This window comes from Pteronotus mesoamericanus, unplaced genomic scaffold (assembly GCF_021234165.1).
Source record: "Pteronotus mesoamericanus isolate MK-2021 breed Mesoamerican mustached bat unplaced genomic scaffold, CSHL_Meso_final scaffold_651, whole genome shotgun sequence".
NCBI lineage: Eukaryota > Metazoa > Chordata > Mammalia > Chiroptera > Mormoopidae > Pteronotus > Pteronotus mesoamericanus.
This window is the reverse complement of record NW_026555325.1, coordinates 729,104-751,988: the sequence shown is the minus strand read 5'-3', so window position 1 is coordinate 751,988 and position 22,885 is coordinate 729,104. Positions and strand designations below refer to the sequence as shown.

The 22,885-nt window shown below is 35.5% G+C and overlaps 1 protein-coding gene across 1 annotated transcript in view; it reads left to right on the top strand.

The window, feature by feature from the left end:
* Positions 1-22,885, top strand: part of DARS1 (aspartyl-tRNA synthetase 1) — a 62,487-nt gene that overhangs the window by 32,182 nt on the left and 7,420 nt on the right. Inside the window, exons 5-10 of the mRNA XM_054562686.1 lie at positions 8,838-8,940; positions 13,510-13,590; positions 14,724-14,783; positions 15,944-16,055; positions 16,857-16,991; positions 19,015-19,162. Coding sequence (XP_054418661.1) covers positions 8,838-8,940; positions 13,510-13,590; positions 14,724-14,783; positions 15,944-16,055; positions 16,857-16,991; positions 19,015-19,162 — 639 coding nt within the window. The remainder of the gene's footprint in view (positions 1-8,837; positions 8,941-13,509; positions 13,591-14,723; positions 14,784-15,943; positions 16,056-16,856; positions 16,992-19,014; positions 19,163-22,885) is intronic.

The following is a 22,885-nucleotide window of genomic DNA, read 5'->3' as shown; positions in this document are numbered from 1 at the left end:
ACTTATTTTCAGAGAGGGGAAGAGAGGAAGAGAAACAACAATGTGCGGTTGCATTTCGCATGCTCTCTTCTGGGAACCTGGCCTGCAACCCAGGCGTGTGCCTTATACTGGGAATTAAATCCGCAACCCTTTGATTCACAGGCTAGCACTCAATCCACTGAGCCACACCAGCTAGGGCTTCATGTTGTTTTATACTGAAATTCTAGGCTGGCAAGAACAGCAGACATCAAGATGCGTCAGCATTACTGGAGAAGGTAGCACGATTCTTGGGCATTTTGAAAACTATTCATGAAGGGCAAGTGAACTGATAAGGCATTCTGGAGTTCGTAAAATTGGGTTCTCATTTTTGAGCCTAACAGAACTCTAATACAACAATCTGTGCATGATTTTACCAAGTTGTGTCATGTTAAGCCAATTACTTGACCTTTTAGTCTCAGTTTCCTCAACTCTAAAATGATAGTAATACCTACCTTGTAAGCCCTTGTGAAGTTTAAGTGAGATGGTATATGTGTAAAGCACTTCATACAGGAACTGAAACATAAAAAGAAATTGATGTGGGAATAGCGATAGTTTAAGTATTTATGTGTATTAAGACCAGTTTCGTTTCAGCTATAAAAATTAAAAGAACAATGCTTCGTCAACGTTAAAGAATACGGAGAAAATGAACAAAACTACTGTATAAGGATGACAGAAAATTTATGAAGCATTCCATATTTTTTGCAAATAAGAAAAAATGTGGAGGCATAAAGACCAAATAGTGAGCATAGTGATTATAGGAAGAGGGATTACATATATGAAGGGGGACTTAAACTTTTCAATTCACATATTTATTTGGAATTTTTAGGAATTGGAATTTTAGTATTAGAACTTTCAGTAGTAAGTATGATCTTTTATAATTATCAAAAATGTTCAGAGACAGCTACTCAGTCCTGTAGTTGATATATTATCTATATCTATGTTAACCTTATATATAAGGTTAATATCTTCTATCTGTATTAATCCTGTATAGTTGATATATTAACTATTCCCTCCTTTTTGACACATGTTACTTCCTTGTATTTCTAATGCTGTTCTCTTTTGATTTTTTAAAATATTTTTGTTGTTCAGTTACCGTTGTCCCCATATTCCCCCATCACTCTCCCCTGCCCTGCCCACCACTCCCACCCACATTCAGTTCTTCCCACACACACCCCACCCCTCTCCGTTGTCCTTGTCCATGGGTCCTTTAAACATGCTCCACGATTTGACCGCTCCCTTAAAATCCCCTGTTATGCCTCCCCCCCAACCCCGCCCCATTACTGTCATCTTGTTTTTTTATTTCCATGTCTCTGGTTCTGTTTTGCTGGCTTCTTTGTTTTGTTGATTAGGTTTTGGTCATTAGATCATATGGTATTTATCTCACTGACTGGCTTATTTCACTTAGCATAATACTCTCCAGTTCCATCCATGCTGTCACAAAGGGTAGGAGTTCCTTCTTTCTACTGCATAGTATTCCATTCACTCTACTGTATAGTAAACCACAGTTTTTTGATCCACTCATTTACTGATAAGCACTTAGGCTGTTTGTAGCATATGGCTATTATAAATAACGCTGCTATGAACATTGGGGTCATAGGTTCTTCTAAATTGGTGTTTCAGGATTCTTAGGGTATGATCCCAACAGTGGAATCACTGGGTCAAAAGGCAATTCCATTCTTTTGATGTTTTTTTTAATGTCTCCTCTATTCTCCCACCCAGACTTCTACCATGGTCTTCAGTGTTTCTAAAGGATAGTAAATAATATGTGTAAATGAGACTGACCCTGCCCCCCCCCAAAAAAACTGATATGTGTGACAAAACCAAGAGGTAATTCCATATAAGTCATTTTCAGATTGTTTTAGACAATGCTGATTTTTTTTTTGTTTTACAGTTGTTCCAGTTATTTCCCCCCCCTCCACCCAGCCCACCCTCCACTTCCATAGTCAATCCCCACCCCTTCGTCCATGTCCATGGGTCCTTCATATATGTTCCTTGACTAATCCCTTCACCTTCTTTCAAACCATCCCCCCTCCTTCCACCCCTCTTAGCACTGTCAGTCTATTTATGCCTTTGGTTCTGTTTTGCTGATTAGTTTATTTCATTCATTAGATTCCTCTTATGTGAGATCAAATGGTATTTGTCTTTCACCAACTGACTTAATTCACCTAGCATGATAGTCTCCAGTTCCGGCAGTGCTGGTTTTGAAGTGTATTTATAAACTTCTTTCCCTGAGCAGTCACTTTAAAGAGGACAGTATTCCCTTGAATGGATGAATTCTACTGTTTGATAAGAAATCAACCCTAATATTTTATAATACAGTTTTGTATATTTGGTTTTTAAAAATATCTTTACAGTGCATAATACACACTGTTGGTTTGCAGTGTGCATATGATGAACTCCAAACATACTTTTACTATTTTAGAGACTTTTATTATCAGATGATAGCTTTGAACTCAAGGAATTATTAAAATTTCATAACTTTCTTGAGCTTAACATTGTATTAGTCAGCTGTTCCAAAAAACCTATGTAACAAGCCACCTTAAAACTCAGTAGCAAGACAGAATTACCCAAAGTGATGTGTAGATTCAGTGCAATCCCTGTCAAAATCCAAATGGCATTTTTTTTGAAAAAATAGAAAAACCCTTCCTAAAATTCATATGGAATCTCATGATCTTGAAAAAGAACAAAGTTGGAGGACTCACACTTCCTGATTTAAAAACTTACTAGAGTCCTAGCTGAGTGGCCCATTGTGTTGGAGAGTGTAGTTCCATACACCAAAAAGTTGTGGGTTCAATCCCTGGTCAGGGCATATACCTAGGTTGTGGGTTCAATCCTCAGTCAGGGTGCGTATGGGAGGTAACCTATCAATATTCTGTTTCACACTATTTCTCTTTTTCCCCCCTCTCTCCTTCTCTCCTTCCTTCTCTCCTTCTCTCTCCTTTCCTTTCTCTCTAAAACCAATAAGCATATCCTTGGGTGAGCACTTTAAAAAAAAACTTACCTCAAAGCTACGGTATTCAAAACAATGTGCTAGCATAAAGATTGACATATAGACTGATGGAATAGAATAGAGAGGCCAGAAATAAACCCAAACATACACAAGCTCGGTCCAGAAAAAATCCAACCATTGTTTATATAACGAAAACAGTTTGCACCAACATCAGTGTAACTTGGTGGCCAAGGAGAGTGGACTGGAATGGGCTTGCATAAACAATGACCGCTTCACTGTACTAGTCAGTGGGTACAGTAGACGCCACTGAGTGAGCAGGTGTCTGTGTGGCCATTGCATTCAAAATGACCGAGCAAGTAGAACAATGGATCTGCATCAAATTTGCATTAAGCTTGAACATACCTCCACGGAAACTGTTTGGATGATTCAGGAGGCCACAGCTATTGGCAACTGGTGATTGGCAGCTTCATCATGACAACGTGCCAGCTCATGTATCACATCTCGTGTAGTTTTTAGGCAATACAGCAAATCACCCAGGTAACTCAGCCCGTCTACAGCCCTGATTTGGTGCCCTGAAACTTCTGGTTTTTCCTAAAACTAAAATCACTTTTGAAAGGGAAGAGATTTCAGGCTGTCAGTGAGATTCAGGAAAATACAATGGGGCAGCTGATGGTGACTGGGGAACTGTGTGAGGTCCCAAGGTGCCTATTTTGAAGCAGACTGAGGCGTCATTGTCCTCTGTATCTTCTTCAGTAAATGTCTCTATTTTTCTATTACATGGCTTGATATTTTCTGGGAGACCTCCTAGTCAATTGATTTTTTGACAAGGGTTCCAAGACCATTTGGTGGATAAAAAACAGTCTTTTCAACAAAGGCGCAGGGAAAATTGGATATCCACATGCCAAAGACCTTGTCTCATACCATATATAAAATTAAGTCAAAATAAATCTATGACCTAAATGTAAGAGTGAAGACTGTAACGTTCTTGAGAAGAAAACCCAGGCCAGAAGCTTTATAATACTAGATTTAGCAGTGACTACATGGATATAACACCAAAAGCACTGGTAAACAAAAGTAAAATTAGATTAATTGGACTTCAAAATTAAAACTTGTGCATGAAAGAACACCATCAAGAGAGTGAAAAACCAACCCACAGAATGGGAAGAAATATTTGCAAATCATATATCCAGGAAAGGAATAATATCGAGAATACATGTAGAACTCCTACAGCTCACAACAAAAACAAAAACCCAATTTCAAAATGGGCAAAGGAGTTGAATAGACATTTCTCCAAAGAAAATAAGCTAATAGCCACTAAGCAAATGAAAAGATGCTCAATATCTTTAGACATTAAAGAAATGCAAATCAAAAGGACAATAAGATATCGCTTCATACCCATTAGGATGACCTTTATAGAAAAAACAGAAAATAAGATGAATAAGGAATGGAGAAATTAGAATCCTTGTGCATTGTTGGTGGGATTGTGAAATGGTATAACTGCTTTGGAAAACAATGTGATGGTTCCTCAAAGTTAAATACAGAATTTTTATATGATCCTGCAATTCCACTTCAAGATAGATAACCAAAAGAATTAAAAACAGGGACTCAGAAAGATCATTGTATTCTATTATTGTTCATGGCAGCATTATTCACAGTAACCAAAAGTTAGAAACAAATGATGAATAAATGAATTATAAACAAAATGTGGTACATATATATAATGGAATATTTTTCAGCCTTAAAAAGGGATGAAATTCTGACATACACTATAACATGGATGAATCTTAAAAACCTTATGCTAAGTGAAATAAGTCATACACAAAAGGACAAATATGATTCTACCTACCAGAAGTACTTTGAAAAATCAGACTCATAGAGACAGGGAATAGAGGTTACCAGGATCTGGGGATGGTGAGTACTTGCAGGGAATGAGGAGTTAATTGTTTAATGAGTACAGAGTTTCTATTTGGGATACTGAAAAAGTTCTGGAAATGGATAGTGGTGATGATTGCACAACACTGACTGCCACTGAGTTATATATACACTTAACTGTGGGTGAATGTTCTATATTACATATTTTATAATTTAAAAAACTTGTAAAGGAAAAAAAACCCTCAATAGCATACAAAAATAAACTTTTGATTTCTTGCCTACACATCTGTGGGTCAGCTAGAGTTTGGCTCATCTAGGCTTGTTTTGAAGCTGTGGTTTGGGTCCTAGTATGTTCCTTGTGTTTCTCAGATTCCTTGGACCAGCAGCTACCTGAGCATCATTTTCTCAAGAGAAAAGCCGAAATGCTGAAGGGCAAGTTCAACTGCACAAGCACATTTCAAACCTTTGCTAGTATCACATCCACTGACATTTCATTGATAAAGCAAGTAATATGACCAAACCCAAATTTTAGGGGCAGAGAAGTAAGTACCTTCTGTCTGCCCTGAAGCCATGGCAAAGACGTGGATGAATACTACTACCACAGGGAAATGAAGACTTGGAACAAATAATTTAGTATACCACAGAGATATGCGAAAAACTTTCTTTTTTTTTTTTCAGAAACATTAAATAATAAGACATTACTCATTACTGTAGACTGAAGCTTACCTCCTTCAAGAACCAGTATGGCAGTTTTAACAGAATCTTTGAAGTCTATTGTACACATTCTTCCTTTTTAACTTTTAATATCAAAGCTCTATTCATCTTATTTGTAGAGTGATTAATTATATGTAGGATCAAAAGGGTAGTTGGAAAATGAAAGGTATGAGACAATGCAGTGATAGTATGTTTTGGAAGGGTAGTAATAAAAATAGCTGACTTGACTTGAAAAATATGTGTTTTATTTACTTCACCCATTTCTCCTACAGTAAAATAGTTCCCAGGAGTTCCTCTGCTTTTCACCATAGATGGTTTTTTTCCTGCCAAGGCTCTTAGATGCCTGTTAGACAGAGTGCCCTTTCAAAATACAGACATAGTGACATATTAGTTTTAAAAGGTAAAACAGAAACCTTTATAGGGTTTCTTTATGGTAACATTCAAGCTATAGAATACACACTATAAAGTATTAAGCCATCTTAATAAACAATGTCAGTTAAAATCATTAGACTTTTTCCACAACGTGGAATTTTATCTAATAATAGCAGTAGTTTATTTAAGTGTTCTTATCCCTCTTATATGGACTCTTGACAATATACCCTATAACTTTTTATAATTCTAACTAGCAAGTTCTACTCTGACCCTTTTTCACAAATTTGACTCTTGTTTTAATGTTTTTTTCTTCTAAATTCATTCATGTCATAAAATATGGATAGATGTAGATGTAGATATAGAGATATTATAGCTAAATTATCCAAGGTTTAAATAATTATGGAATGATTTTACTAATATCTAAATAGGCTATTCTATTAACAGCATGTAACTACTAGATATAATAAGGGGAAATAATGAGATAGGAAGGGCAAAAATATTAATTATAAGCATCCTCTGTATCTGGTTAATCTGTCATCTTTCTAATTGAGTCCATAGACCAATTTGTGATAACAGAAGTTTAACTTTGGTCCTGTTTAGGAAATAGGTCAGGTTTTCAGAAGCTCTTTTCTGAATTGTTCGGTTTGGGAAACAATGTTTAAAATGGTGGTTGTTTTCTAATCTAGCTGATCAAGTATTTCAGCATGTAATACTACTGAATAAAGTAAAGTACTAAATATAAACTAAGTTCCAAGTTCAGTTCATGGATAAAAGGAATCATCTGGTACTTTTGAGGGAGAAAAAAGAAGTTTTGTTTTCTTTAATTGAAACTTAAGCTAGCCTTGGGCAGGATATCTTTACTAGTTTCTGGAAAGATAGTAATATAGTGCTCAGTTCTTGAGAGTAGATGTGTGTGACTTGAGTTGGCTTGAAGAAGACTCTGGAAAGCCTCCCTAGGGAGGCAGAGAGAGTGACATAAGAGAACCAAGGTGGCCAGGGAAATAGCGGGAATGTGGCAGGGTGGAACTCTAGCTCGGGGTAGGTCAGGTTACTTGATTAAGCAATGATCAGTAAGACAGAGAAAACCTTCCTGAGAGAAACGTGTAACATGAGCAGCAGAATTCTCACAAGGCCTGAATTATATACTACAATATCAAGTTTGCTCATGCAAACAGACATGGCAGACTGGTAGGTAGCTAGTACATTGAAGAAAGATGCAGTGACAATAGATAGCCAGTATAAAAAAGCCCTTTTAACAATAACTGAAGCCCTTCAGGTCTCAGAGGAGCCTTATCTTAGTTCACAAACTCTCTCTTTTACCATAGTAAATTGTGAGTTTCTTCAGTACACAAGATTTAGTTAGATATTAGGTGATAGCCCTAGTTCAGGAGACTTATGATAATGCAAAGAGATACGTGTACTATTGATTTCTTTTTAAGGTGGTTGGTAACAGACATATCATTTTAGGCAGTGTAGCAATGTGCAGTGAAAATTTTTTCACCGTTTTTCATTTATTATCCTCATTTTGATTGTTTTCCAGTTCTAAGCAAGTGTTCATTGAAGTGGATTGTGATGTTCTCTTTTGTAAAATAAGCATTGCTGGATTTCTGGAATCTTGTCAAGTAACATCATAACTACTAAGGAAGGACTCGGTACCTCACCAGAATGGATAGAATTTTTATTATGAGAGTTGTATCTTTTGTTTTGTTCTGTATTGTCCAGATTCTGGTCATTCACTTTGTAGGATTCTGGGTATGGAATTGAACCATGAAAGATTAATACAAAAGTTAACTAGGGTTTATGACATAGCAGATAAACAGGGAGTCCAAGAGAGATTTTCCTAATACATATTTGCCATTTCTATTACTCTAGCTGCCCAGGAAATCCATTCTTTCCCAGTTGTCACACTTGCATTATTCTTCCTTCCTTTTTTCACCTCACTCTGCAGCTCCAGTTACCTCTTGAGAGTATTGATTGATAGTTGTACATTAGTGGAGCCACCATGGTGCTGCCATCAGTCTCTAAGACCTAAATGTTAAATTGTACCCGTTTCCACAAATATGTTGTGACACATTCTGTCAGTACAAGAATATACTCAAAAGTAAAATTGGTATGTTTTGTGTGGAAACCACCTTTTTGGATTATATACCCTTTCTCTTTTGGTTATGTATGAGAGACCAAAAATAATCAGTTGGTAAGTTTATAAGCTACTTTATAAGTGTTATATTTTAGAATTTGAGTGTCTTTTGTGCTAAATTCTAGTTTGCTAAATTTTGTGCTAAATTCTAGTTTGCTAAACTGCCCAAATTAATTTCTTTTACTCTTAGTGTATATTAAGCTTCATATAGACATTCTTAATTGGGATTATACCATCCTCTGGGCTGTCTGCCATAAATCCAGTCAATGACAGTATATACTGAGAAACTATGGGCAATGAGTATTTAATTGTAGCACCCCAATGTCCTTTTATTACCTTGAAATCTTTTCAGTTGACCTTCTTTTATTATTCAGTTGCATTACATACCAGTAATTGCATTTATTGAAGCCAGTGTTTCTTGTTATAGGAAATGCTGATCTTAGTAAATTTCATCTATAGGAAGGGGAATGTTCTTTAATAAATAATTGAAAGACTTTTTCCTACTTTCCATGATTCAGTGCTGGTCCTGTTGCCTTTTATGTCCAGAGTATTTTATAAATAGTAACTAAATTATGGCATCTAGAAAATCATCTCTTCAAGGAATCTCACAAGATGTAATGTATAATAGCTTATTATTAAATAGACTAGGTTTCTCTTAAGTGGTTTACTCTCTTAAAGAAGAGTTTAATAAATTCAGCTTTCCTGCTGAAACACCAAATGAGTTCTGACACCTCTGATGAAATGATTAAAGTTGGAAAATTTTTCTTTTGACAGCATCAACAAAGAGAGCATCGTAGATGTAGAAGGTGTTGTGAGAAAAGTCAATCAGAAAATTGGAAGCTGTACACAGCAAGATGTAGAGTTACATGTTCAAAAGGTAACTTTTTTCCAAAATATAAAATTGTGTACAGAAATATATTTGAGTAGTTCTTATAACTGTTTATGTTAAATCTATTAATAATTAGGGTTGATATAAAATGTTGAGATTTATAAATTGATTACTGACTCAATTAGCTTTTGTTTTATAACAAATGATCCCATACTTTGTGGCTTAAAACAACAAAACAACAAAAGCGATTTTCTCACTTTTCTGTGCATTCGTCAGTTAGGGTTGGCCTATCCCGATTGGCTCATCTACTCCGTGTGTCATCAGTTGGGCTCACTGATACTTATTTCGGGAACAACTTTTCCTGTGGCTTCTCTTCATCGAACAAGCTAGCTCAGGATTGATGGCATGGTGTCAGAATGGTTCCCGGCAACAAGAGAGGGAAGCTTTAGTGTGCAAACACTTTTCAAGCTTCTGCTTCTATCACCTTTGCCAAGAATTTCATTGGTCAAAGTAAGTCACATGGCCAAATTCAGATTTAAGAAGTGCAGAAATAGATTACACCTTTTGATGGTATGAGAGGCAATATCATTGGAAAAGGACACTTATACAGGAGCACAAGGAATTATTGAAGCAATTTTTGCAAACAATCTACCTTAGTCACATAGGAAAAAATATAAAACATATTGAAAAAGCTTTATTCATGACATCTGGCCAAGATAGCGGCATATGTAGATATACTTTGCCTCCTTGCACAACCAAAAGAACAACAACAAATTTAAAAACAAAGAATAACCAGGACTGCCGGAAAATCGAACTGTATGGAAGCCCAACAACCAAGGAGTTAAAGAAGAAATATTCATCCAGACTGGTAGAAGGAGCACAGACGGGCAGTGGGGTGGAGAGGATGTGTGGCAAGGCGACAGCTGACGGACCAGTAGGGTAAGGTGGTTGCTGTTAGACCAGGCAGTCCTGCATTTGTGTGCAGATAAACCAGGAGAAAGAGCTGGGGAACGAGACAGAGCACACAATTCAGGGTTCCAGTGTGAGAAAAGAAAGCCTCAAGAACTCTGGTTGTAAAAATCTGTGGGATTTGCGACAGTGGGAGAAACTCCCAGCCTCACAGGAGAGATTTATGGAGAGACCCACAGGGCCCTAGAACAGTACACAAACCCGCCCACCCGGGAATCGGCACCAGAAGGGTCCAGTTTGCTTGTGAGTAGTGGGAATAGTGACTGAAAGCCAGTAGGGAGTCCAGCAAGCAGCATTGTTCCCCCTCAGATCCCTCCCCCATATATAGCATCACAACCACAGACCTGAGTTTCCTCACCCTGGGGAATACTTAAGGCTCCACCGCTTCCAACATGACAGGTGTGCTGAGACAAAGAAATATGGTCCAAATGAAAGAACAGATCAAAGGTCCAAAAATAGAACTAAACGATGAAGAGATAGTCAACCTATCAAATGCAGAATTCAAAACACTGGTAATCAGGATGCTCACAGAAGTGGTTGAGTATGGTTGCAAAATGGAGGAAAAAGTGAAGGCTACGCAAAGTGAAATAAAGAAAAATATACAGGAACCAACAGTGAAGGGAGGAAACTGGGACTCAATTCAACGATTTGGAGCAGAAGGAAGAAATAAACATTCAACCAGAACAGAATGAAGAAACAAGAATTCAGAAAAACAAGGAGAGGCTGAGGAACCCCTGGGACAACTTTAAACGTTCCAACATCCCAATCACAGGGGAGCCAGAAGGAGAAGAGGAAGAGCAAGAAATTGAAAACTTATTTGAAAACATAATGAAGAACTTCCCCCGATCTGGCCAAGGAAATAGACTCCCAGAAAGTCCGGGAAACTCAGAGAGCCCCAAAGAACTTGGACTCAAGGAAGCACACACAAAGGCACACCGTAATTACATTACCCAAGATTAAGGTTAAGAAGAGAATCTTAAAAGCAGCAAGAGAAAAGGAGACAGTTATCTACCAAGGAGTTCCTGTAAGGCTATTATCTGATGTCTCAAAAGAAACCTTACAGGCAAGAAGGGCCTGGAAAGAAGTATTCAAAGTCGTGAAAGGCAAGGACCTACATCCAAGATGACTCTATCCAGCAAAGCTATCATTTAGAATGGACGGGCAGATAAAGTGCTTCCCAGAGAAGGTCAAGTTAAAGGAGTTCATCATCACCAAGCCCTTATTACATGAAATGTTAAACAGACTTATCTAAAAAAAGAAGATCAAAAACTATGAATAGTAAAATGACAACAAACTCACAACTATCAACAGCTGAACCTAAAAAAAAACAAAAACAAAGAAAAACTAAGCAAACAACTAGGACAGGAACAAAATCACAGAAATGGAGATCAGAGAGGCAAGGGAGGGGAGAGAATAGGGGAAAAGGTACAGGGAATAAGAAGCATAAATAGTAGGTACAAACTAGACAGGGTAGGTTAAGAATAGTATAGGATATGGGAAATCCAAAGAACTTACATGTATGACCCATGGACATGAACTGGCTGGGGGATGCTGGTGGGAAAGGGGTGTGGGACAGAGTGGAATAAAGGGGACAAAAAAATGGGACAACTGTAATAATCAATAAAATATATATTAAAAATAAAAGACCACTATAAGAGACAAAAGAAAAACTTTACTATTAGGAATCTTAATTTGCTATGAACTTTCTTATGATGATGTGCTTCTAAATATCGATTAATTATACTAATTCTTGAGCATTATCTTCTCTTATAATCATTTTATTACTATTATTTTACAGTGTAGAAAAATCAAGAGACAATACCATATTGGTCTTAAATTCCAGCAATAACTTTTTTTCTTAAGCATTCTACACTGCTCTATCTTACATATGCGCGTTCTCTCTCTCTCTCTCTCTCTCTCTCTCTCTCTCTCTCTCTCTCTATTGCGCGCATGCACACACACCCCATGAACATATGTAAGATAGAGGAATCAGGCAGACTGACAGATAAATGCAGAAAGATAGACTCATATGTTCACACTTACTTAGGAATAAGTTTATTTAACTGGAATTGATTTTCATGGAACTCTCCAAGACTTAGAATATCTTATATTTTTTTACTGACCTAACTTGCCAAATTACTTTGTTCTCTTTTTGCAAGTCTCACTTTAAACCAACCCACCAGGAAGTCTGTAACCTAGTAAAGAAAAATATAAGGGTATGCCGACCAAGAAAAACGACCCTATTTTCCAAGCAACATATTTTTTTCAGTATTTTAATAAATAAAATTTTAGTGACTGGAGCAAATAAATGTACTTCTAAAATATTCTAAGTACGTAGCATTTAGTATGAACTTAATAAATGTTAATAATAAATATAAAGCTAAAACAGCTTAAAGACAAATTTTCCCTCAATAAACATAGTTATAAAGTAGCTCACAAAATATAAATACTTTATAGTAAATATAGTAAGCAATACTTATATATAAATACTTATAGTAAGCAATGACTTATCATTTATTTATTCAGCCAGCAGTTACTGAAAATATACTTTGTGCCAAGCACTATGTGAGGGTGTGGGGATCTAGGTGCTCACAACCCAGTGAAGGAGACAATGAATTTCTTCCTGTTATAAAAATAAAAGGGAGCTGCCCAGTTCTCCAACTTTGCAATCATAGATCAAATTTCTGTTAACTCATCAAAGGGAAGGGCTACAACCTGGGCATAGGAAGTGTTGAAAAATAATTCTATTTTACTACGAGGACTAGAGTATTCTCCTGATACTTTTTCTTGAAGTGTCTCAGCTGAATGCTAAATGTAATCTACCAACTGGAAGAATATAATTTCCTGAATCAACTAGTTAAGGTCTGTTTCCTTTTATGCTTTAGCAGGATTTCCAGGCGTAGTTGGGAGTAATTAATAGGGTAACATATTTTTTAAGGGTAGCTAATTCATTGTGACCTAACTGCTTTTTAGCACTAAAATATGCAGTTAGAGTGAGTGAATATTGAGGGGTTTTAACACCTTAAAGGAATGCCCTCTTATGGTGCTCCCAACCAGGAGAGCAACAGGAAGGGAGACGTGTTCAGTGAAAGAAGGCAATGAAGGGATATTTGGGAAAAGCATTGGAAATAGGAGAGGTATAGCAGAGTTGGGCTGACTAGTTTTAGTGGAAGAAATGGCTTAATGCTGTTAACAATAATAAAAACTCATTTCTTAATGGCCCCTTCAAATGAGCAAACTTTTTATATTCATTATTCCATTTGATTTTTACTGCTGACCTCATTTTACAGAGTAGAATATTAAAGTTCTGACGTTACGTGATTTGCCTGACAACAGCTTTCATGTGACAAAGCAAGGCCTTAAACCCAGACCTCTCAACTTCAGTTATTACTTATTTACCACATTGGTATGCACCTTAAGAGTTTACAAAGTATTTGTATATATGTTACCTCATTTGACTATTTCAACAACCCAGGGAGGTAGGCAAGAAATATAAATGAAAAAACATGTACCATATTGTTTGATTTTAGTACATAGTTTCAGTTAAAGATATATTCAAATATTGCTTCATGTTCAAGTAGATTTTTTAAGCAAAAGATAACAGGTTTTGTGTACTTTTTGATATTTTTGGCAATCTTTCACTTTCAGATTTATGTGATCAGTTTCGCTGAACCCCGTTTGCCCTTGCAGCTGGATGATGCCATTCGGCCTGAGGTAGAAGGAGAAGAGGTAAAAATTATGCTCTTGAAATACTGTTCTTCTTCTGCATGTTTAGTTTGCAAAACATTGAAAACTTGATTCCCTCCTTTTATATGAAGAGTACTGTTGATACAAGCTTCATGTTTATTTAAATTTATTATTACATCAACACTTCTCAAACTTTTTGATCCTCTTTATGCTCTTAATAGTAATTGACCTCACAAGCTTTTGTTTTTGTAGGTTTCTCTTGTTAGCGTTTGCAGTATTAAAAGTTAAAACAAAATGTTTTATATTTACTAATTTATTAGAAGTAATAACGTAAATACATCTACAGATCTTTGTAATGCCAGGCTTAATAGGCATTACAATTAGGTTCTCATTTGTTTCTGCATTCATTCTGTTGTGACAGCCTTTGAAAGACTCTCAGGATAGTCAGGAAAGAATGAGAATGAAAAGGTATTAGGAAAAATAGGTTGATTTCATGGACTCCCTGAAAGTGTCTCACTGGTATCCAGAACATAAAATGAGAAAACTATTTACTACTTCAGTCTCTAACTAGCAGGTAAAATCCAAGAATCAGTGAAGGTGCAGGTGATTAATTCTTCTAATGTCCCATTAATGAGGCAAGGCTTTTAATGGTGGAGATGGAAAGAAAGCATTAATCCCTATTCATTCTCATTTCTCTTCTTTCCATCTCTCTCTCTCACCAGTAACTTCTCTCTAGCCTTACTTCTGTTTTTTGGATCCAGATTAGGGTATAATATTAACATATATAAACCATCTGTCACTTAAAAGTAAACTTGGCTGCCTTGGTTGCTGTGACTCAGTTGGTTGGAGCATCATCCTATAGACCAAAAGGCCATGGGTTTGATTCCCAGTTAGGGCACATAACCAGGTTGCAGGTTCGATCCTTGGTCGGGGCACGTATGAGAAGGCAACTAGTCGATGTTTTTCTTTCATATCAGTGACTCACCCTGTCTGTCTGTATGTCTGTCTGTCTCTCTCTCTCTGTCTCTCTCTCTCTCTCCCTCTCCCCCCACCCAAAGCAATGAAAAAATCTCTTTGGGTGAGGATTAAAAAAATAAAAAAGATAAACATGGATTCTAAAAGTGTTTTTTATATTGTGAAAAAAATTAATACAATCTGTTTTGTTTCATTTTTAGGAAGGAAGAGCTACCGTTAACCAGGATACAAGATTAGACAACAGAGTCATTGATCTTAGGGTATGCCTCATTTATTTATTAAGTAACATGATTATGTAAAAATCAAGGAGGGCAGGGATAACATACTTATCTCAGGCTCATGGAACTAATTGCCATTTGCTTATATGTAACTATGATAATACAAGAAACAGTTTACCTTTCCAACTGACCTTTCCCCTAAAAAGAATTGCAGGCAACAAGGACACTCAAGTAATAGTTCTTAGGATATTGAGTTGCATCGTTTTAAAATGACAAAGGAACATGAAGCCAGTAAATGGGTGATACTTGTTTTAGACAAGTTAGTAAGCAAGTGAAAATAGAATAGCCATTAATATCACCACAAAATTGTGAAAGACATAATATGCACATTTTAGAACAACCTGGTAAACATTAGTAATTAATCCCTCAATCCTCTGAATTTGATCTGAGCACAGAATTAATAATAATGAAGTAGTTGGCCCTTTGGTTTATATAGTTACCTCATAGGCTTCTGTTTCCCTTTCTGGCTTGGTTGCAAGTGAAAGATTTCAGTGGTTTCATCATTGTAGTGAAACCAATGTCATCTTTCTTTCTTAATGTTGTGACTACATCTTCCTCCTTTCTGTAACACATTCCACCAAAAGCTTAAATTCTTTGTCACTTTATAAGCTCTTTCTAACATTTCTTCAATCATGCAGGTCTGCCCTTATTGTACACCCTTGTTTCCCCTGATTATTTGCTTTTTGTCTATTCTTACCTTTCCTATGTTAATTTGTAGTATATAGAAAAGGCTAGAAATAATCAAAAGTCCTCTTGATACTGACTAAAAACCTCAGGGTTTTCATAATTTTGGCCACAGCAGGTAAACATCATGCTGTGTTTGCCCATGCTATTTGTTCATGCAAGTTATTGGTTATGCCTCTAGAATTTGGCACAAAGAATATTTTTCTTTGGCCCCCACCATTTTTTCTTTAAATTCATTGCCACTATTGGAAAGTGGGGGTTTTCACAATAGATCTAAATGGCTTTCCTTAAAAAGTTAGGGATGAATCTGGCAGTATTGGGCCCTCATGGCAGCATCGGCTTACACTGTAGATGGGGCATTATGTTTTTTCTAAGCCCTATACCACCCAGGAGGCATCATTGATTTATTTCCTTTATGTGTCAAATTGATTTAATTAGATTTTATTATTGTCTTATAGACATCAACTAGTCAGGCAGTCTTTCGTCTCCAGTCTGGTATCTGCCATCTTTTTCGAGAAACTTTAATTAACAAGGGTTTTGTGGAGATTCAAACTCCTAAAATTATCTCAGGTATGCTTTAAGATATTTCTCTTAATTTTTAAGAAGAATTTGCTTTCGCCCAAGTTGCTTACTATTAGCTTTTCTGTTTTTTTATAATTTGAGAATCCCAAGTATCTCTTAAGGTTTATTGGTGTGAGACTATTTGTTTCAAAGACTATGCTATATAGCAACAATCACATCTCTCACTAACATCAATAATAATGTATCCCCTTATTTCAGGAATCATTATGTGATAGTGATATTAAAATGAAACAATAACATGATGAGGAAGATTGTTGTTATATAAGTTGCACCAGAAACTACTTTGATTATGGTTTTCTTTTAAACTGGTATTGTGATTTTGTTTTGTATAAACCTGGCTGTAAAATTAATACTAAATACTGGAGTTGGGAAAAATCTCATGAATTCTCATTCTTATATGAGAACCTTATCTTAATCATTTTACCCTTTTTAGAGTTGCTTAAATAACACTAAAAGTGTTACTAATGTAAATAAAAATTTGAACATTGAATTCTTGATCATTAGAAAAATTATTGAAGAAGCTTTAATGGATTTAAAATTGATGCACAGAGAGAGCATATATGTCCAAATAAGTAAAATGAAAGTATAGCCAAAGAAGCAAATCTCTCCTAATACAAACTGTTTAGAATCAGGTATAAAACATATATATATTGTAGTTCCTCTGCAATTTTTGATTTTCTAGGGTTTTTTTTTAAGTGAAGTACATCAAAAGTATAAACTGTTTTTACTTAGAAGTTTGCATTGGTACACTTACAACTGATTATAATAACATAAATGTTTATATTTCAGCTGCCAGTGAAGGAGGAGCCAATGTATTTACTGTGTCATATTTTAAAAATAATGCATATCTGGCTCAGTCCCCACAGCTATACAAGCAAATGTGTATTTGTGCAGATTTTGAGAAGGTTTTCTGTATTGGACCAGGTAAGGTTTTGGTAAAGGTTTTCTCAAATTTGTTTATTGTACCGTAGGTAGGGTCTTAGAAATAGATTTTACATAGACATTTTTAAAGCTTATGTCCTTTTATATACTGACTACATAAACACTAGACTTCAAGGTAAAAAGGAAAATGTTGCTTGGGTAGACATTTCCAAAAAAAGAAACAGTATGTTTAATAGTTCTTGAAACAGTTGATCATCGTTCATGTGAATAGAATCATAGCATTATATACAAAATTTCTACAGAAGAATACTGAAGAAAACTTGTATCTTGGGGATATCTCACTTTAAAATGCATGTTTTGAAAATATACACCTTCTGAAATATATCTAAGTATATTATTTATTGTACTTAAGCATACTTAGAATAGAATTAGCCCCCATTTGGAATGTCCTTTCAACTCTCCATCGATACTGAAGAACAAGTAGTTGGCAGTCTTCCAAGTAATATATTTTGTTGTCCTTAATAGTCCCTTATTGCTGTTGTAAGTTTACAAATCTACCTCTGCATACTTTGCTATCAATTTTACTCCAAAGCTGTTCTTTTTTACTATTACTATTTGTACTGTCCTTAGTATTGATAATATGTTAGAGCCCATTAGAAATTACTAACAAATGTCTGGATTTAATTGATTATATTTAACATGGTTTTTAAGATATATTTGCTGAAAGTAAAGTGCAGACATATAATCATGAAGCAAATTCTTTTATGAAGCTAATTAGAAACAAAAGACCAGCTCTACTTCATTCTTTAAAACTTACCAAGTTATTTTATAAATGTAAGTTTTTTGATAACCTAAGATAAATATTGCCTAATAGAAAAACTAGCAAGATCAATAAATGTCTTAATTTTCTGAATCTACTAAACAATTATTTTTTGAACACTAGGTGCACATATAGCTTTGCACTGGGTACCTTGTACATAAAAGAAGATTCAGCTAGCATTTCTCAAATGTTAATATGCACACAAATCACCTGGGAATCTTGTTTAAATGCAGTAGGTCTGAGCGAGACTTGAGACTTTGCATGCTCACAGGCTCCCAGGCACTGCTAATCCTGCTGATTTTCAGACCATGCTTTGAGTGATAAGGAACAAATGTTGTCCCTGCTCTCAAGACACAGTAAGAAATGCATACGTATAACAGCCACAGGGAATAATCAGCTGATTTTCATAGCAAACAATCTGATTGTGCTATACAGTCAGCAGATTAATGGTCATTATCTGGTACAGGTAGTATAAAAAAGAGGAAGAAGATGGAGTTTGCTAGTCACCATGAAAGAAAATTCAAACTGAAATGGGCTTTAAGAACACAGGAGGAGACAAAGACAACGGAGATGGCATTCTAGTCAGAAGAAGCAAGATGAGTAAAGTACATGGGAGAAAATAAAAATAAGACTAGTTAGTATTATAAAGAAATGGGAAGTACAAGGTAGGTTAAATTATGAGAGCATGAAGGTTTTAGACTTTTTGTCATTCTGTTTTATTACAGTAGTCTTGGGAACCATTGTAAGTTAGTGAGCAAGGATGTGTTTTAGGAATATTAAATTAATGTGAAAGATGGAATAGGGTTAGAGAGAGGAAGGCTGGAGAGGATGAAAGGATAATAAGAGTTGGACTGAGGTAATGGCTAAAATATGTATAATGTTACTTCATTTGTACAGATTTCATTTAGCTTGAGTTAAGTTTTAATAAAATTTGAGAACTCACGGTAGTGAATATTTTTAATTATTGAGAAGGCACGTCAGGATCTCACATTCCCTCTGGGTTCTTGTGAGTCTCATTTAATTTACATTTGTTACAGCTTTTACTGCATGACTGTAGGTGTTTGTAATGACTGGCCATCCAGGAGAATGCTGAAATGGATGTCTTACCAAAGGTTTTTCCAACCTTATAATGATAATGAAAATAGTACCATTTAAGTACTAGTAAATAGAATTTTGTATTTAAATCCCAATTTCTCCAAAATTTAAAACATTGTTTACTATACATTTCTTTTATTAATGTTACAGTGTTCAGAGCTGAAGACTCTAATACTCACAGACATCTAACTGAATTTGTTGGTCTGGACATTGAGATGGCTTTTAATTACCATTACCATGAAGTTGTGGAAGAAATTGCTGACACCTTAGTACAAATATTCAAAGGACTTCAAGAAAGGTAAAATACATACATATTTTATATCCCTAAATGGACTTAATTTCAGATCAGTTTGGATTCTTCAAAATAAAGCAATTCTTGAATTAAAACATGTAAACTAATTTTTTACTGAACATATGGGTATATATACATGCTTGCTAGTTAGTGAAAAAAAAAAATCCACATTCAAAATACTTTTCTGGATCCAAGTCAAGTGTATCTTCAGCTAGTTAACCTCAAGTTTGGTGGGGAAGTTTACCAGATTCTGAACAGCCTAACTGTATTTGTATTTCCCTCTATACTGACATTCTGAATATCTCAAGAAATAGAGCCTATGTTACCTTTATAGCAGTTTATTATTTGAAACATATAGTGTGGACTAGTGATTAAGAGCTTGGATTTGGCCAGATCCAGGTGTATGATCAAATCCCAACTCTGCTACCTATCTATATGGGTCTTGTACAAGTTATTTAACTTGGTGCCTCAGTTTCCTCAGCTAGTATAAGTAAGGATACTATTACTTACACCTCAGAGGTGAAAAGTTCCTTCAGTCTACTAGTTTCTAATCTTTACTGAATCTGCCTGTGTAAATTAAGCCTGTGTCAGCAATGGTTGTTACTTCTTAGATCAAGTTATTTTTACATTGAGTGCCCATTAAAGATTAGAAACTAGTACACTGAAGGGACTTTTGACTTATTTGGGCCTGGTGAATTGACAGTACTTACAAAAAATTGTTAGACATATTCTTGATGTTCAGAAAATTGTACTATGTATGTAAAATGTTTACTTTAGGTATACCCTCTAAACTAGCAAGTAGTTTCTCCCTTAAAAGGTCATTGAAAGTTGTTTGCTGTGATGATGTCTTAGAGAGAAAATAAAAGAAAATGCAAAACAAGTTAAGTGGAATCAAGAGAGTCTTTTTCTAGAAATCAGCAGAGACAAGAGGGAAGGAGGGAGGGGAGGCGGGGAAAAGGAAGGGAAGGGGAAAGTCAAGGAACATATAGCAAGGACTCATGGACAAAACCAAAGGGGAAGAGCTGAGGGAGGGAAGGAGAGAGGGGGCAAGGGAAAGTGGTGGGGGGTAGGCAGAGACAAATGTATTTGAAAAAATAAATAAAAATAAAATTTTTTAAAAAACAGAGTCTTATTCTTCTTTCTCCATACTGGTAGCTGTACTACAGTATTAAGTAGGCTATAATATACTTACCTAATGCTTTGATAACTAACAAAGGACTCTATTTGAAATTTTTATTTGAAGACCACTGATTTAACTATTAATTATTGATGTATTTGGATATGTCTTACTGATATCTAAAAAGAGTTCAAAAATATTTTAATTTTATTTACTCTATTGCAAGGCTAATAAGTAATTTCAAGAACACAGAAATTAATCATTGATCTTATAAAAATGCTGTAGAATATGCAGCAGTATTTTCCAGGCATACTCTGCATTGCATTGTATTCTTGATAACCAGTTAATTGTAGACAGCCTTTAAAAAGAAGTCTTTGTTCTCTGAAACATTTCAGTACAGGATATTTTAAGCAACCTTTATTCAGATATAATCTGTGAAACAACTAATATTTTCTTATAAAATGTTCTTTGAAACTACAACAATAGATAATCTTGTTTTCTTTTCACATTTATAATCAAAAAAGTTTCTGAAACCCATTTATTTTAGGTATTGATATTTTCTCCATTGGAATATGAAATTTCCAGTTTGGTTTTTGTAACAGCAGATCTATCATGAGTCGGGTACTGGACTTTTTTAGTAGACTTGAGGGAGCAACTTAGAAATAAAAGCCTTCTTTCTGTATTCTATAAGTCATTTAGGAATTTTAAGTTTCTGTGTCAGTTGTAAATTGGGTTACCTGGCTTGTGTTGTGTCCCTTTCTTGGTTTTCATTAAAATTTTCTCTAGTAGAAGAGTAATATGCAAATGGATTTGAAGATATTGATAGTCTTATTTTTGTATTACCATTAATGAATATGATGGGAGTTAATATCAAAAGCAAAGCAATTTAAAAATCAACTTTTGGGGTCTTCTCAACTCTTTTTACCTCAGGATTTGAATAAATCAATGGCTAAGCTTCATTGCTCCCATGAAAGTCTTTAAAACCAATCAGGAAGTGATTGTTCATTTGTTTGTTTCTTTTAAGATGTTATTTATTCATTTTCAGAGAGAGAGGAAGGGAAAGAGAAAGGCTGAGACATCAGTGGGTGAAGACAAACATTGATGGGTTGCCTCTCGCACACCTCCAGCTGGGGGGCCTGGCCCGCAGTCCAGGCATATGCCCTGAATGAAGTCGAACTGGTGACCTTTTGGTTCACAGACTGGTGCTTAATCCACTGAGCTACACCAGCCAGGGCTGGAAGTGATAGTGTTTTAATTTCTACTCTTTTCAAAGTATGTTTTCATGTAAACATACTTTTTTCAGTTTTATTAATTATGGAAAATTTCAAAACACAAAAAGTAGGGAGGTTAGCCTTATGAACCCCATGTATTCATCACCCAATTTCAGCCATTGTCAACTTATGGCCAGTTTTGTTTTATTTTGATGCAAATTCCAGCTGTCATTTCATCCGTAAGTACTTAAGCAAAAATATACTTTGTAATTGTAATAAAGTGTTATCCTCCACAGCATCAATTCAACGCAGTAAACATTTGTATTATGCCTGCTGTTTACAGAGTAGACACTATGCTATAGTGATTATTAAAATGAGGGGAGGGGTGTAGTTAGCACTCTCCTGAACAAACTTACACTGTAATGGGCACGGGGGAAGACAGGTATTCATTAATTTGGTCTTCCTTCAAAGTAACAAGTGTTTTTGAAAGATGAAAAAGTCAGATTTTTTAATGCCTCATGAAATAGGTATTTTATGTTTCTAAGAGTGTTAGCTGATATGAGTTATAAAGCTTTAATCCTTCAATGCCACCACGGTGACAAACAACATAAGTCTGAGGGGTTATTAACCACTAAATTTAAAATTAAATATTTTAAGTGGTTAAGTTTCTTTCTTTAACTTAAATAACTTCTTGGTAACACTTTCTCGATACATATACACTGATTCAAAGGTGATTTTATGTGACAAAAAACGTGCTCAATACATACCAGGTTTTTTTCTTAGCTGTTGCTACTATAGAAGCGCCTGAAAGTCCACAAGGCAATTTCTGCACTGGAGCTGATTTTACACAAAGAGCTTTGCTCTAAAAGCATTTCCTTTTGAGTTACCCCTGTATTCTAAAATTGTTATCAGTGGAATGGATAGAAATAATAGTATGTACAGTAGGCTCTTGGGTCCTTGCCAACTGGCCATAGACTCTCTGGATAGCTAGGAGGGTCTGTGGGGCTGACTGAGTGGTTCCGTTGGACACGTACTTAGCCAAGTGTGAGCTTCTGCCCCTGAACTTCCCAGGTTGTCCTTTCTTCATCATTGCACATAGTGACTCCTGTGAAATGTTTAAAATGTTCTTTGTTAAAAGAAAAACAGTGTGTATCAAATGTGTGGAAGAGTAAAAGCTATATGTTTATTATTTCACCAATATTAGTAAAAAAAATTTTTTTTTAAACATATTGCCACAGTGACCTCTTTTTTGGGGGAGAGGGAATTTTTTTTTAAGATTTTATTTATTTTTAGATCAAGGGGAAGGGAGGGGAAAGGAGGGAGAGAAACATACGAGAGAGAGACACTGATCAAGTTACCTCTTGCATGTCCCCTGTTGGGGACCTGGCCCACAACCCATGC